Consider the following 17,632-nt stretch of genomic DNA (forward strand, 5'->3'; position numbering starts at 1 on the left):
CTTATGTTGTCTCTGAGTGCATGGTTCTAGTGTGCTGGGAGAGGGGGTAGCTTGTCAGTCAAGAAGTATTTCCCTTGTACTGAGACAAAGTAGGACAGTTGAAATTTGAAGTTTATACTAAATTGTCTTCAGTCTAAATCAAAGTGTAAAAAGTGATAGGAAATGATTTTGGCAGACAATTCTTTCAATCTACTGATTTGATTTGTTGAAATAAAGCACTATTGATCATGGGAAAGCCCTGAATGAAACTGGTAGTTGTATATAGTCTTCTCAAATTATTGTGTGGCAGCTGAGAACATATTTTGGTAGTTTGTTGTGAGTGAATTTGGTTTGCAGCAAAATATGTAATAGTAAATGTTCATTTGATATTTCAAATCTGTTTTATTCAAAATGCTATGTGTGTCGGGTTCACCAGTGCAAAAACATTCAATCGAGACTTAATTGTTGAGCTGTTTTAAATATAGTCCTGGAGTTAACCCCTTTGAATATTCCATTTGTCACAGAAACATAAGATATGAAAAAGATGTAAAATATTTTATTCATAAATTAATAACAATATATTGCATTTATGAGTTAAAATTGGAATCTCAAGGCACAATTCTGCAAACATACCCAAATCCACTACCCACACATGGCAGTTGAACTATCCCAAAGACACCCAATATTAAACATAAAATACTTGTGACCACAACCACTAGATCACTCCAACATGGATGACTGGTTCTACCCCTGGCTGCAATCAACAGCTAAAAACAAAGTTTCCATGCTCCTTGAGCTGATACCAATTTCAAGTGACCTTTTTTGTTTAACAACTATTGCATAATTTTGGTTCATCATTCATTTGAAATTTATGGTGAAATTGTTGGGACTGCCATGTGGCCCAAGGTTATTGCAGGAAGTGTTTTAAATAGTCATTGCGTACATAAATCAGAGTGAGCAAGTTTGGTTTTACACCGCTTTTAGCAATATTCCAGCAATTTCATGGCTAGGGACAGAAATGGTCTTCACACATTGTACCCATGAGGTGAATCGAACCCGGGCCTTCGGCGTGACGAGCGAACTCTTTAACCACTAGGCTACTCCACAGCCCCCGATAAATCAGAAATTACCTTGGGTTCTAAAACATTCGACACCAAAGGTGGAGGAGATGGATGTTGTCAACTCACCAAACACCGAAACGACGGTATGCCTGGTGGAAGGTCATATTTATATGCTATTAGAGTAACAACTGTCAGTCACACTCAAATTCTTGACAACTTACAATATCTCTGGAAAATCAATGCTTAATTTGCAGGATCAGATCAGATCACAACACATCTTCAGATCATGAATCACAAACAGCAATCATTTTTCATTCTTCATGACAAGTCATTACATGATAACTTTATGTTGAGAGATGATAGTAGGGTAGAAACAATAGAATAATGATGATGGTAGTGAAGGTTTTGTGGATGGCAACTGTCTGACCAACCCCAGGTTTGGGTGTCCAAAGCAACATGAAAAATGTCTACACAATCTAAACAAAGTGTGTGAGCATGTATGCACTCATCAGAGACAGATATACATGTACATTATGTGTGCGTTGTGTACAATATCTACAGCACATTCTTTACATCTGGCTTTTCAAGGGGAGTGCTGTCAGTGATACAATATTCCAAACTTCTGTACTATATCGTATATTTGAGAACAATTTCTGTGAGGTGCAGGCCTTCCTTCCAGTTTCACAAGGTAATCAGTGCCTCTGCTATCACAACTCCCAGTTTTACAGTCAACACTAAAAAAATCTTTGAAGACCTGGACCACGGCCTCGTTTCACACAGCAATCTTAGCCAGGACTGAAGTTAAGGTGGGTCTTTGTGGTTTGTCGATATATTTGAATCTAGGGTTCCCATGAATCTCAAATATACATCAGCATGAGATCAGTGACACAGTGACTGTCAGTTTTAAGGGACAAAATTTACATTGATAAGGACTTGTGGGACTTCAGACCTCATTCAACATGGCAGTGTTTGTGCTTCGAGTCCACGTGGTCAAACCTGACTGCAGTCTAGTATGTATAACATGGGACATTTCACGTAAATGGACGGTTGCAGAACAGTTAAGATGTGGTTAGGCACAAGATTCTCCATTCGACCACATAATGGGGATTCCAGGACAGAGTGACGCTGCCAGTGTCAACTAAATTAGCCAGTGAGAGTGGTTGTCGAGCAGACAGACTGACCAGGAGGGGCCCACTTTTCACCCTACTTCAAACCAATGTAAATACTAGTTTCCTGGAGCCAGGTCTTACAAGGTTCTTGGAGGTGGCCCAGTGGTAGGTGTGCTCATCTATCACACCAAACACCAGGAGGTATTTGCTAATATGGGATTCGAATCCAAGTATATTTATAATTTGCCAAGATGGTTGTAACACCTACTAACATCGAGGCAGTTTTGTCTCATGATTTTGATCAAAACACGCAAACTCTTGCTTAAACATTTTCTTACCTTTTGGGCATTTATGGAGACCATCCTCTTTGTCACAGTTGCTCCACTTTTGGATAAACCTACACTAGACCCTGGTTCCATGCCCCCTTTGATTTTCATGAGTCAAAACCGATTTGCAGTGGTACTCCGCCTTATGGACTAATCAAAATGCATGTTACAGCCTCATTGTTGGGTTGTTGATATCAACAAAATGGCAGCCAATCCCACAGTTTGCTCAAAATTCAACACTGAAAAGTTGGCATGCAGGTTTTTCATGGACAGGACATCTTCATGTTCATGTGAACTCATGGTGGCATGTCCTCCCTCACCCATTTCCTTTTCCCTTATTTCCATATTTTTATTGGTCAGAATAATAGTAATAAAAATCAAGGGCAGTTAATCACAGCTTGCAAGAACCACAGGAATAAATCCAGGAGTTAGTGTAGGTATAAATGAAATGAGAGCCCTGGAGATCTAGAGGATGGATGAACACCAATATACACACATCCTCCTATTTTCTAGGAAGACTATAACAATATGCAAGGTTCAACATTAACACCACTTTGATGTTAAACCACTGTCTACACGTCACTACAGACTACCTGTAAATGTCATATTACCACACTGGACAACATTCTACCTATCCATGCTGACACACTAATGGCTGGGCCAATATCTGCTCTTATTATCAGTTATATTTACAAAGAAACTATTCCTCACAGAAGGTTGTGGTATATGTCCGAGGAGTACCTGAGTGAGACGGTCCTGTTTGAACAGGATTTCAAAGACATCACATACATCATTCCTGTGATAGAAAGAACTATGATGCTGATGATCAGGGCAGTGATCAGCAGATCCTATAATACAGTGAATTCCAGACACTTAGACCAGGGGGATGCCTGACCAAGAGTGACGGAGTGAGTTTAGTTTTACCCCGCACTCAGCAATATTCCAGCTATATGGCGGCGGGCTGCAAATAATCAAGCCTGGACCAGACAATCCAGTCATCAACAGCCTGAACATCGATCAAGTCAGCGAGTCTGACCACCCAAACCCCTTAGTCGCCCCTGACCCGGAACAAGAGTGCCCAGACAGTTGCCAGAGTGAGGTTCTCCCTTCTCTCACATCAATGTATTAGTAACAACTGTGGCAAGAAAGCATTTTACGTCCATGTTAGACAAAGCACATGCTCCAACCTTCACCAGTTATTCAAAAGTTGTTAATCCCTTATTTTCCAGGCTAGTGGCAGTTTTCTACCACAGGGTTGTACATTGTGAACACATTTTTGAAAAAAAATTGGTAATGAGTGTATCTTTTAACATGATAATCATAAAATCACAAAGAATCATATAATATTGGCTAAATATGGTAACAGCTGATAAATTATATGGTTATATGTCCATGACAGAAAAATAAAGTCATTGGCCTGAACAATTTAAGGATTTCTAAAGTTGAGACTGATGGATCAGGTTATATCAAGGGATTAAACTACCATTTCCCAGTGTTTGAGTACTGTAGTGAGTGAGTTTAGTTTTACCCTGCACTCAGCAATATTCCAGCTATATGGTGGTGGTCTGTAAATAATCGAGTCTGGACCAGACAATCCAGTCATCAACAGCATGAGCATCGATCTGTGCAATTGGGAGCCGATGACATGTGTCAACCAAGTCAGCGAGCCTGACAACCCGATCCCGTTAGTCGTCTCTTACGACAAGCATGGGTTACTGATAGTGTTTGGAATTGGTTGAAATCTCACAATTGATGATTGCTTCATTACCAACGAACAATCATCGAAAAAAATTGGTTAGCGTTATTTTTCAGATTTTCCTACCAAGGTTGTTATTGTAGATATGTATAACATGATGCAACTTGCTACTTTAAAGTGATGAGTAATATATCATGAACATAAACTTTCTGGAGTCTTCAAGAAATATTTAGTCATGACTTTTCAGTTAGTGAAGTGAGTTTTCTAAGAATTAAACAAGGTTTCAGGCCCTGACAGCTTCTATGATATGTTCCATCGTCAAGTGTTTCAAACACTAAAACAGTAGTTCCAAAATCGTTTGTGTTTGATTATGAGAAAATGTGATCGATTGCTTGGTCGTTTAGTCACTTCGACCAATCTTCGATTATTTCAATTAATCGGAACATCACTAGTTACTGAAGATCAATATTCTAACCCGGAACTTCACGGGTCGTTTTAGTACTGTAATATTTTAAAGTGGGACATGTTGATTTTTCCGTCAGTGCAGTCCAGCCACCCGTTTCATAAAGTGATAAAGGCTTCACAACAGTGGTAAACTTACGTTAAGAATTTGGATTATGGGGTTCTTAGAGCTACTTTGTGACTCTTGATGCTAAACTTTTGAAAGTCACACCAATAGTATGAGTCCTGTGATCATCCACAGCTAACATCGGACTGGGATTGGTGGTCTGTGGTGTGAGGATCCTCCACTTTACTACAAAGTGATCGCAATGAGAGTTAAAACTGTCCTAGTACTGACATCCCTTTGCAGGACAATGATGATGGCTGTTCGTCCAGTAAAATATTTCCTCCACACCATTACACTCTGCAAACAAACTTTCACTTCAGAGCTAGTGATTACAATAACTGCTACATTGAGACTAAATATGAAATATGTTTCATGTTAATGGTATTACTTTTAATTAGTGACCAGTTTCGTGATAAATGTTAACAATCACACCCACACAATATTAAAATCATAATAACCAAATTTAAGACACAATCTTCAAACTACACTGATAATAAACATTTAACACTGCTGTTGAGAGAGATTGTTAATATCATGTTAGATAAATTTTAACTTTGGGTCCAATTCACTGCTGCAACTATTTTCGACCCACTTACTGACCCCATAAGCTCTGAACTGACATTGAATGATGGCTCTCATATTCCTCATATATACTTTTAATATTTGTGGAAACTGTAAACCATGAAAAATCTTAATAGCTGCTACAGTAGACAAGTAACAATTGCAAATCGTTGTTTGCCTCCTCTTCAGTTCCTGAACTGCATACAGACATTCAATGTTCATCGGACGCTGGAAGCACTATCCAGAAAAACAGTAGATGCTCTTCACATAACGAGGTTTATTGTAGCCCCACTACATGAGAGTGAGGTGGGCGTGGTGCTGTGTGAAGTGGGCGTGGCACTGTGTCGACACTGCTACCACAGTGTCCATGGCGGCTGGTTGACACGTCCCAAGGGTATACCAGTCACATTGATTGGAATATTTATAAGAGCACTATCCATATTTAACTGTTGCAGTGTGTGACGAATCATAGCACTGAAACGGAAGTTACAGAGTGTTATATGTACATGAACATATGAAATAGAAAACAAATGTAATTAACAATTTGACAGAGAATAACATCATTTGGTATGATTTGTACACTGTACACATCGACCGTGGGAGTAAAACGATTTACAAAAGGATCAATTTATCATTCAGTGTGCTGGGCTCAGTCAGTTTGCGTGATGTGAAACCTGAGGTGTAGTAGAGTTTTAGTTCTGATAGGTGATCACTATTCAAGCATCTTAATGTTCCAGGATAAGTGCATTGTCCCTGGGTAATGATCAAGAACCCTTGAACTAAGGGGGCTGTCTGGTATCCTGGGAGTTAGCTGCTATTATATTTTACTAAGGATGTTTTAGCATTATGATCCAAAATCTTCTTGAACTATATTTCTATCTGTATAAGCTAGTATCTGACAGGATAAGAGCCTTTGGGCTTCTGGCAAAACGAGAGCCTGTGAGATAGCAGTTAACAGTCAACTATTTCCTGGATGTATAAGAGCCTCTGTGAGCATTCAGCAAGACAAGAAATTGTGTGAGCTTCTGCCAAGACAAGAGAGTGTGTGAGGTGCTAGCAGGACAAGAGCCTGTGTAAGGTTCTAGCAGGACAAGAGCCTGTGTGGGGTTCTCGCAGGACAAGAGCCTGTGTGGGGTTCTAGCAGGACAAGAGCCTGTGTGGGGTTCTAGCAGGACAAGAGCCTGTGTGGGGTTCTCGCAGGACAAGAGCCTGTGTGAGCTTCTGGTAGGACAACATGTGTGAGCTTCTGGTAGGACAACATGTGAGAGCTTACCCGTCTTTCCCCATGAGGAACATGGCTGGAATGTTCACTTTCCTGCTGGTGTTGTCATCGATCATGTCGACAAACTTCTCATCATTCTCCTCATCACTGTCGCTGATCATAGCACCAATAGCATTTGCCTTTTCTGCGTTGTAAGTTTTAGTTAAAAAGGAGCATCCTCTGTAAATAACATTGATAAAAATATGCTCTCAAAGTACCGTGGAGACAAATGGAATATCAGCTTATGCTAGTACAGGACATGATACACCTGTACCAGGTGCATGTTGACAATACCTAGCTACTAAACAAGACTACATACTGGTGTTATATCTCACGATTATCTATAGAAACAACTCTCAGAAAACTGTTGACATTGTCATGACTTTTGATTCTGTAAGTACCAACTGGTACACTAAGTGAGTGACTTGGGTTTTACGCTGCTTTTGGCAATATTCCAGCAAATTCATAGCTGGGGGGACACCAGAAATGGGTGCAATCAATGGAAACCACCACACAAGACTATCATTGTCTAAATATCATACTGTGACCTGTCCTCTTAAGTGAAACAGGATGCTATAAGTTTGTAAATTAATTCAGTACATTATCTTAAAGTACGACACAGGTTGATGAAGTCAAGCCTAAGACAGCACGAAAACGTAACAATTATTGATAAGAAAATTATGTCATTGACAAAACACTTGAAATGAGGCCAAAAAAAAATAATATGTGTGATTATGGTTTCCCGACCGACCCCAACACAAACTTCCCGACCCTAAACTTTTTTTTCTCGTTTTTTTAAGAGACGGCGAAACATTTTGCTATTCCAACAGTATGTACTCCCCAATGTTGGGGGCGACCATGTGACCTGTGCTCAATTACTCCTGTTTTTCATAAATGTTGAATTTAGAAAGTGTTGATGCTTCAGTTATTAAAATTTTAAACTGGTTTCCCCTCTTTTCTTTCAAAACTGGTGCCTGATATTACATAAAATATGTGGTTTTATGAATAATATGTGAGTGCATCTTAAAAAAAATGTAAGAAAAAAAATCAAGATAAACCCTACCTACCGACCCTGTTTTATAATTTCATGTTACCCTAAAAACATATTTGTGGCCTGATATAAGTTTTAATACACCTAAACAGACTTGTGCCCAAAACTATTTGCACTTTACTGATCACGTTTTTAGTTACCCATGCAGGAATGTGTCCCAACATTTTTTTTCATTTTTGTTATTTCTTACATATCAATTGATAATCAATCAATATTCAGTAAATGATTATGGTCACTAGCCAGCTGAAGTGCATGTGGAGAAAAACATTCAGTGACAGTATTCAATGATGGGTTATACAACTAAATCGAAGCCTGTGCTAGTCGATCCCATCAACAAACTCATGCATCCTTCACCCTTTATGTCATATGGATGCAATCTCATGATAGCCACATAGCATTGCAATACGGGGAGCTTAGGTGAATTCCAAACTGCACAGCTGTCGGACCTACTTTTTCCAATGTTCGGCTGTTCACAGATCCTTCCATGTACATCTGAATTTTAAACATCTTTGAAATATTATAGCTATTAAACGGTTAAATTATTGTGTGTCAAATACTATCTGTTTTGGTTATTTTGTGATGAGAACCTGGCATGTGTGATATGTCATATGTGCGGTGTGATACTCAGGTCACGGTAACATCAATGTGGAAGCTTCAATAGTTATGTTTAGGACTCACCATCCATGTAGATTGTGGAGATCAATAACCATTAACTGAATATTGATCATGTATTGAGAAATATTGGAGGAGAAACCTTGAGCAAAAATACCAAAAAAATTAGAAACAAATCAACATGTGTCACATCCCTGGTGAGTGGTGACATATTTAGCAGGGCTGGAAATAACTTTAAAATTGATAGTGTACTCCGGTACAGTGGAACATGTAAACTCACTTACAATTTAATTTTCCCACTATACCGACCATTTTCTTCTTGGTTTTTCAAATAAACAACATTGGAAGTCAACTGGACACCGATACAGTGTGATATACAAATTTGCTTGCCCGACAGAAAAATACACTGGACTCGGACATCGGGCAATGGATTACTGACAAAACATCATCGTGAACAGAAGTTAGATGCAGTGCATGAATAACCACTTCAAGTCTGTGTATTGTCTCAGTAAATTCAAACACTATTTCATCACAAGTGTCATGAACAATTTTCATATAGATAATCATTAATATTTAGTTCTATCAACGATTATGGATTTTTTTACCCCATGACTATCATTTTATCAATATTCTATCATCCAGTGTTTCTAAAATCTACTTTAGAACAAAATGTGAAGATTGTTTTAACAATAAAAAAACTAGATAAATAAAAGATAAGCCAGTGGTTGACCTCACCTTGAAGTCATGTTACACACACTCAGTCACACACTGCAGTCTGTGACTTGTCCAAGCCATAGTCTAGATAATTTCTGTTTGATATAGTAACATCAGCTTATAGAACACCATATGATAATTTACCCAAAATGATGCTTGGAGCCTTGTTTGGGCTGTTGGCTTTTGATATTGTTACTGTATTATTCAACTATGTTGATAAACAGGAGGTACTTGGGTACTTCAGAATCCCCATAGGAGTCAATCTAGAGAAGTACATGTCACTGCACATCAACTCAGTGAAAACCACTGGCATCTCCTGCAAAGCTTATTGACTGGTGTGATGAGCCTCAAAACCTTTTCAAAAGCTTTAGTGAAATGAAATTTCACCCAAAATTAACATTATATGATCACTTTATTTATCTTACCCACGTAATATAAAGGCAATGGATCCCCTCATGCTGCTTGTAAAAGTGCCACACCCATCTAAAGGGTCGGCAAATCTAAGCTCCACTTTGCTAAGTGTGTGTTCCTGTAATGAAAAAGAATATTAACTAGGTTAACAAGTAAAGACATGTACAAATGTCACTCTTGTCACTATTCTGAAGACCGAATCTCGTACAATTGTGTTTGGTCTAGCCTGGATCAGTTTGTCAAAGGTTTCCTGAGGGCTTGTTAAATTTCAAACATTTTGGAGATATTGCAACAGGTATATGTGATCACCATTCTTGTGATATTCTGACTGAATTTACACTCCTGTGACTAGTAAGCTCAACTAAAAAGCCCTTATACGAAGACTAAATTCTACTGAAAATGATGCTAAGAGCAATGTTCAAAACTTGAAAGCTCAAAAACTTCTGGCACATGCATGAAACACTACTGGATTTTTGTTACATGATACAGCCTCAATATATATACTGAGAGAAACAAATAAAGGATCACAGGAAAATTCAAGCGTTCCTTTAATATTTTCCCGTTTTTATCACCCGCTTTGAATAGCACAGTAGTGATGAAAACTGGAAAATAATAAAGGAACACTTAAATTTTCCTGTGAGTGTGATCCTTTATTTCTTTCTCTCAGTATATTTTTCCAAATGTATGTATCAGTTTATGCTGAAGACTCTACAATCTGCAAACCCGTACTTGAACTCTGGCATCATTTTCAGTAGATTTTATTCCAAGAGCGTGGACTTGTATGACCTAGACTGCAGCCAAAATATTTTGAGTAGACTTAAATCGGTGGCTTAAGATGTAGACTGACATATTAATTAATAATGGAAATGCATCTGCTTATGATACAGTTTACTAGAATAACAGTTCCACACATGTAAACTATACAAAATCAGAAATTCCTGCTCAATGGAAAAATCTGCAATGTTAGCATCAACTTAAATTAACTGGTTCAACAATTCTCATTCTTTGTCAGTAAATATTGAAGGACCATAGAGAATGTACATCATTGTTCAAACAAAACTTCACCATTTCTGTGCTTTTACTTACAAAAACTCCTCCAAAGTCTCTGGCCGGACGCACTTTGTAAGTGTAACTTAACTGCTCAGGTTCAATGATTTCAAAAAACATGGCATCGTTGAGGACAATGTTGACATCGGGTGATGTTGCAAGTTGCAACTCTAGAGCTGTCAACAAACACAAACAGAGACCTCAAGTTTGGAATCAGCCTACAATTTACAGATGCAAGCTAACTTGTCCATTTCCCCTTTCTTGTAACTATGATCTCGGCACAATGACATTTTGATTTTAGGTGCCCCTTTAAGTGTCTGAACATTTAACGCCTTGCATTAGCAGAGCTCATTACAGACCAGTAGCTGGCACCAGAGTTTGGCTGAAGTCCAAAAGATCAGGAGATCTATAGAAAGATCCACTGATCCTGTCCCATATATTATATCTGTCCTCAAAAAGTGTTTGGTCAGTTTTTGCACTAGAATTATATTTTCAGTGAAACATAGCCTCAATGATATTAGTAGATATGTGCAGGATCCTCTAGCTGGCACCAGAGATACATTACTCGTCCTCTGTGATTGGGAGCAACATGTATTTTACATCAACAACAGTTCTATTCTTGAACCAAACACACAAACAACAATCGTAACAACAAATATACTTTATCATTTGCAATTGAACAGATAAGTTTCATGATATAAACAAGATTAATGAAATGTACATGCGCACAATGGTACAAAGCTCTGCAGATGGGAGTACAGAGTTGTGTCCCATATTGGTAACAGGATGCGCATAGGAATGAATCCCAGGTTAATAATGGTTATGGTCATCCCTGTATTTCAGCAACAGGATTTACAGGATGCAAATTTTTGCGTTCTATACACATATAAAAATTGACAATGGACCCTCAAATACAGGACTCTTGAAAGGTAAATCCCTGGATTGTATCTTTTCATAAACCTGATAAAAACATATCTTCTTCTTCACTGTGGTCTTTCTGTCCATAGCAAGCTGACAAGATGTCAAGTATTATTAAAATCTAACTCTAAAACCGCAATTTGAGAGGGTAATTCTTCTCAAATATTGGCTTAATCAATTATTCAACTTGACATTGAAAACGTCGAACATTTGCTTGATAATTTAAGTAAAAATTGGAAGAAGAAAAAAGCTATTGTGGGTCTATCACTTTCAAATCATTTCCCCAACAGATGCATACACATGATCATTGAAAAAATATATAAATGCAAAACAAAAGAAAACAATTTCATTGACAATTGTTTTTCGGTTTTCCAATTTTTAGTGGGAGTTTCTTAAACCATCACATCTACCTGGCTAATTTACAAAAACGCTCTCATGTCACGTTCTTAAACAGTCGATGAGACGCTGAACTAAGAAAGATCTCAACATACCCGTCTGCTTGCAGAATGAATCGAAGCTACGATATATTCTGTTCAGCAAGACTCGCCCATGCAACGCAGAATAAATCAGTCATACAAGTGCATACAAATACACACGAAAGAGTGATATGTTTCAAACTTACCGCATAGCGACAATAAAGTCAAGAAAATCAGCAACAGAAGAAATAAATGCCTTAAGAACACCCTCTCCATGCTGTCATATTTGCTGACGACAACTTCCGCCTGGAAGAGTTACCTCCCCTGTTTCCGGGCACCTGTTCCAAGTGCAAATATTCCCACCAATCCTTCCTCAATCCAGAGATCGAACCGGCGTATGGAATAGACACAGTAACACTAATTTACAGCATTATCTTAACTTTCACTTATAGAAATCACTTGCGATAAACATTTAAACACACAAACACACACAAAAACCCCAATAAAACAACGAAAAAACAGACACACACAAAACAAAAAAAAAACAACAACTAAAAACAAAGACATTAGTAAAACCAGAACCTAGAAAGCAACAACATTTTGAAAAATAAAAAATTGGAAAAAACGAAAAGGAACCAGATGACAGACAAAAAAACCCACTCACTTGAATTTTTCAGATGAACATAAATATATCTACAACGTGCACGGCTCTGTTGTGTATGAAATCCAATACAATTATAATAATAATAATAATAATAATAATAGGGATATTTATAAAGCGCCAGTGTCCACCCACGAATGCATGCTCATGGCGCTGAGAACCTATGTACAAGGAGAAAGGAAGATTGAGTGAGTGAGTGAGTATGATTTTACGCCGCTTTTAGCAATATTCCAGCAATAATGAAGAGTCACTGGAAGGCTTTAGTGAAGAAAAAAAAGTCTTAAGATTACACAATTACACAACATTACAGGTATTGCGGAACTAAATTGAAGCTACTGTGACACAACATTAAATTAAAGCTATCGCGACTGAAAACACGATTTTAGGTGGTGAATTTGGTACATGTGTCTAATGTTTTCGGGATGCAATTTTACCTTGTAACATCTCTTGCCCGTGGACAAGAGCTGGTAGCAGTTCTATATAATTGAACGCTAGATCAGATCTGATATGTTATGAAATATAACAATATTATACACTATAGAAGCAAACCAGGATCGATTAGTCATTATTGGACATTATAATCAGCCTCAAGATTGAGTAAAACACGTCAGGCGCGTAGCAAGCCATGTATTTTTCGTGTAAGCCCGATAGCTTGCAAAGCTTTATATTTAGATAGTATTGATGGCTTGCCCATCCTTTTAACAATGACGTGTAAGTCCGGGCTTTTTTAATAATGGTAGCTACGCCCCTGTACATACCTTAACAGCTTATGTCAACATTTGAAAATATTTACATGTGAAAGAATAAGGGAAAAGATCCATGTTACTTCGTATAACCACTAAGTATATACAATACGATATCGGATTAAGGCACATCACATAATTAAGTGAACTTGATTTGTAATGTCAAATGTGATTGCACATGCCCAAAATATTGCTCCACAATTCACTGAAGTTCACATGTTACTGGTCTCAATCAAATCCTCTGGCTCTTTCATGGACTCGAAAAGTCATTTCCTTATTGATAACACAATGGCATTCAGAAAGTGTCAAATGTAACACATGTTATATTTGGGATTACACTCAGTAAAGCACAGATTCTATGACCTTTTGGGTGTAGTTCCATCCACGATTCGAACTGTCACAATGACAATAACAGATGGTTACTTCCATGGTTTGACCAGCACAGCTGGTTCAGAAGGGTACACGGCCGGTCAACAGAGGATTTTATTACACCTGACATTCGGACATGGTCGCATGAGATAGTGGAAGTGAGATGTTCACATGACATTAAACGCTTGTGCACCCTCGTGTTCATTCCTTAACGTAACATGTTCTTGGAGATTTGACGTTGGTGTGACACGAGGATTTGTACACTACTGTTTGATTAGTACCCAGTCGATTATGGGTTGTGTACTCATTGTCCGGGGAATGTATCGATGCGCACTAATATATATACATGTATTATGTACTTTGGGATGTATCAACGACAACCGAGTAATGCATAATGCTGCTGTTGTTTTACCGTTTACCTCGTGGGGTATTTTCGGGGTGTGGATCAAAGGAGAGTTGCTCTGTCTCATAGCCCAGTGCAAAAGGGAGCTTTACATGACGACATTTGAACGTTTTGAGTGTGCAGACGTGTACATTTTTGACGTGCATTTTTTAAAAGTAAAACGCAAATAAAAAACTTTGCTAGTTTGTACAAGGTAAGCCGGCCTGGCAAAATGAAATCACTCCTACATTTCAGTCTAGAATGATCCTGCACTGAATCAAATCAATCTGAATGACCTGATTCTGGAACTGATATACTCTGTAGCGAAACAGTCCAGGGCCTAGATTTTCAAAGCTCTCTTAGCGCTAAGATAGTCGTAAATTAATGTTAATGTATGGCACTTACGACTATCTTAGCGCTAAGAGAGCTTCGAAAATCTAGGCCCTGGAATAAAATCACTGCCCTCCAAGTATCGAAGGTCAAATCGCTTCTTCAATATGAAAATCAATCCCCTTATTACAAACTTACTCCCTCGGAAAAAGTGCAAAATATACAATCCACATGGATTAACTTCTTTGAGTGGCATTTTAGAAGTTGGGAAGTACAATATAGGACAAACTTTATGGATAACAACTTCTTTTATTCGTGAGTGCGACGTTTCGATACAGATTCTTGTACCGTTGTCAAGCATAATGGGACATGAAGAAGGGGAGTATATATATATACTGGATGTAACAATGTAACAAAGAAAACAACATAATTAACATAATTGGCTAGGCAGAAAGCCGATGAAGCCAGAGAGTAGACAAAGGACAGGCGTGGAAGCCAATGATGTACAAATAATAATGAGATGTTTATACAGCAGAGGATTAGTGTGCGTGTGTATGTGTGCGAGTGCGTTCGTGCGGGCGTCTGTGGTGTGTGTGTTGAGTCTGTTGACGGCGGCCGACTTGACTACCACGGCGTCCAAAATTGTAAGAAAGCTCTTTAATTAAAGCTCTGCCACATAAAGAAAACATTGGCACAAATAACCAATAACTTTATTATCCCAGCTACGACTCCTTTTGGCACCAGTAGTAACAAACGTTGCATCGAGTGTGGTAGGGAGTTTAAACCTTACGGGGGAAAATGGCTGAATAATAATTATTACGACGTCGCATGGAGCTTAGACATATATATTTTTGAGAATGATGTGATTGAACCCAATGCCTGAGTAATTTCAGTAATGTGTTACCAAGCTGGGTACATGGGTATGTGGCGGGAATGATTCTTCCAATGTATATTAAGTGAAAATTGCGACAAGCGTCACGAGGAATATTATTTATAATGCTAAAGAGCTGAGAGAATCACCTTTTGAACTTACCTGCGAATCTGAGGGGAGGTGATGATGATTTGGAGATTTTACGTGCGCTATTCGACATGATGCGTATTTCGCACACGATAAGTACAGACCGTAGAGTAAACTGATGCCAAAATACAGGTTACATAACAACCGTATGCTGGAGAAAAGAGTGAGTGAGTGACTTTGGTTTTACGCCGCTTTAGCAATATTCCAAAAATATCACGACAGGGGACACCAGAAATGGGCTTCACACATTGTACCCATCTGGGGAATCAAACCCGGGTCCTCGGCTTGACTGGCAAACACTTTAACCACCAGGCTACCCCACCGCACAATGGAGACAAGAGACAGAGTTATCACTTTTCTATAATAACATTGACACTAGGGATTTAGTGACAATATCAGACAGAAAATCATGGACAATAAAGAAGAGACTTGTTGGATGCCTTCTTCGTTATAGTGAAGGACACAATTTTTCGGAGTAGTTTCTTGCTTCTTCATCAGATGGATGAAAACTAGGATGCAGACTTTGCAACAATTTTGATGATACAACAAAGGTGGATACTTGGTGAGTAAAGCCAATAGTTAATTGGTGCTGATTCGTGATAGCGATGCACAAATGGGATTCGTGAGTTAAATAGTTCTGATAGTAAGGCGACTGGCGACAGGTGATTTTCAGTGTCCAGACACATTTGTCTTGCGGTCTAGTATCGTAGGTAGTTTTACATAGACAGCATGACATCTACAGAATTTTAAATGCTTACATATTGCGTTTTCATGAAATAGAAACGAGTTATAGATCTGTTGGGAATGCTAACTTTCTAATTAATGAAATATTTCACTCCTTCAGAGAAAAGTAGAATATACCAGGTATAGTGACGTCACAATATGTCACTCCTTCAGAGAAAAGTAGGATATACCAGGTATAGTGACGTCACAATATGTCACTCCTTCAGAGAAAAGTAGGATATACCAGGTATAGTGACGTTACAATATGTCACTCCTTCAGAGAAAAGTAGGATATACCAGGTATAGTGACGTCACAATATGTCACTCCTTCAGAGAAAAATAGGATAAACCAGGTATAGTGACGTCACAGTATGTCACTCCTTCAGAGAAAAATAGGATATACCAGGTATGTATAGTGACGGTACTCCTTCAGAGAAAAATAGGATATACCAGGTATAGTGACGTTACAATATGTCACTACTTCAGAGAAAAGTAGGATATACCAGGTATAGTGACGTTACAATATGTCACTCCTTCAGAGAAAAGTAGGATATACCAGGTATAGTGACGTCACAATATGTCACTCCTTCAGAGAAAAGTAGTATATACCAGGTATAGTGACGTCACAATATGTCACTCCTTCAGAGAAAAGTAGGATATACCAGGTATAGTGACGTTACAATATGTCACTCCTTCAGAGAAAAGTAGGATATACCAGGTATAGTGACGTTACAATATGTCACTCCTTCAGAGAAAAGTAGGATATACCAGGTATAGTGACGTCACAGGATGTCACTCCTTCAGAGAAAAGTAGGATATACCAGGTATAGTGACGTCACAATATGTCACTCCTTCAGAGAAAAGTCGGATATACCAGGTATAGTGACGTTACAATATGTCACTCCTTCAGAGAAAAGTCGGATATACCAGGTATAGTGACGTTACAATATGTCACTCCTTCAGAGAAAAGTAGGATATACCAGGTATAGTGGCGTTACAATATGTCACTCCTTCAGAGAAAAGTAGGATATACCAGGTATAGTGACGTCACAATATGTCACTCCTTCAGATAAAAGTAGTATATACCAGGTATAGTGACGTTACAATATGTCACTCCTTCAGAGAAAAGTAGGATATACCAGGTATTGTGACGTCACAATATGTCACTCCTTCAGAGTAAAGTAGGATATACCAGGTACAGTGACGTTACAATATGTCACTCCTTCAGAGTAAAGTAGGATATACCAGGTATAGTGACGTTACAATATGTCACTCCTTCAGAGTAAAGTAGGATATACCAGGTACAGTGACGTTACAATATGTCACTCCTTCAGAGTAAAGTAGGATATACCAGGTACAGTGACGTTACAACATGGAGGACACAATCGCTACTTTCCTTCATGACACAAACCTACACACTCTTAAGAAAGTAAGAAAGTTTATGGATAACAACTTCTTTAGTATATATGATGCGACGTTTCGGTATGGATTCTTATACCGTTGTCAAGCAAGAGTGAAGTACTACAGCACAGAACAGACTTATATACATGAACAGGGATTAAGTAATAACAACATGTAGGAATGAATCAGGGGGATTAACAGCAACAACAAGGCACGGTGGCAATAATGTAGTGACAATAGGAAGCCAATACTGGTGGAGGTAGAAACAAAATATA

The 17,632-nt window shown here is 38.4% G+C and overlaps 1 protein-coding gene across 1 annotated transcript; it reads right to left on the bottom strand.

Moving 5' to 3' along the window:
* Nucleotides 1–5,562: 5,562 nt before the first annotated feature.
* Nucleotides 5,563–12,108, bottom strand: LOC124288432 (PRADC1-like protein). Its single transcript, XM_046724951.1, has 5 exons — nucleotides 11,937–12,108; nucleotides 10,436–10,572; nucleotides 9,364–9,467; nucleotides 6,574–6,741; nucleotides 5,563–5,774 (listed from the first exon to the last, which is right to left on the bottom strand). The coding sequence occupies exons 1-5, from the start codon at nucleotides 12,004–12,006 to the stop codon at nucleotides 5,654–5,656; spliced, it is 600 nt and encodes a 199-aa protein (XP_046580907.1). The 5' UTR covers nucleotides 12,007–12,108; the 3' UTR covers nucleotides 5,563–5,653.
* Between the last annotated feature and the right edge of the window lie 5,524 nt (nucleotides 12,109–17,632).

Source organism: Haliotis rubra, unplaced genomic scaffold (assembly GCF_003918875.1).
Source record: "Haliotis rubra isolate DU_JTF1 unplaced genomic scaffold, ASM391887v1 Scf418, whole genome shotgun sequence".
Taxonomy (NCBI): Eukaryota; Metazoa; Mollusca; class Gastropoda; order Lepetellida; family Haliotidae; genus Haliotis; species Haliotis rubra.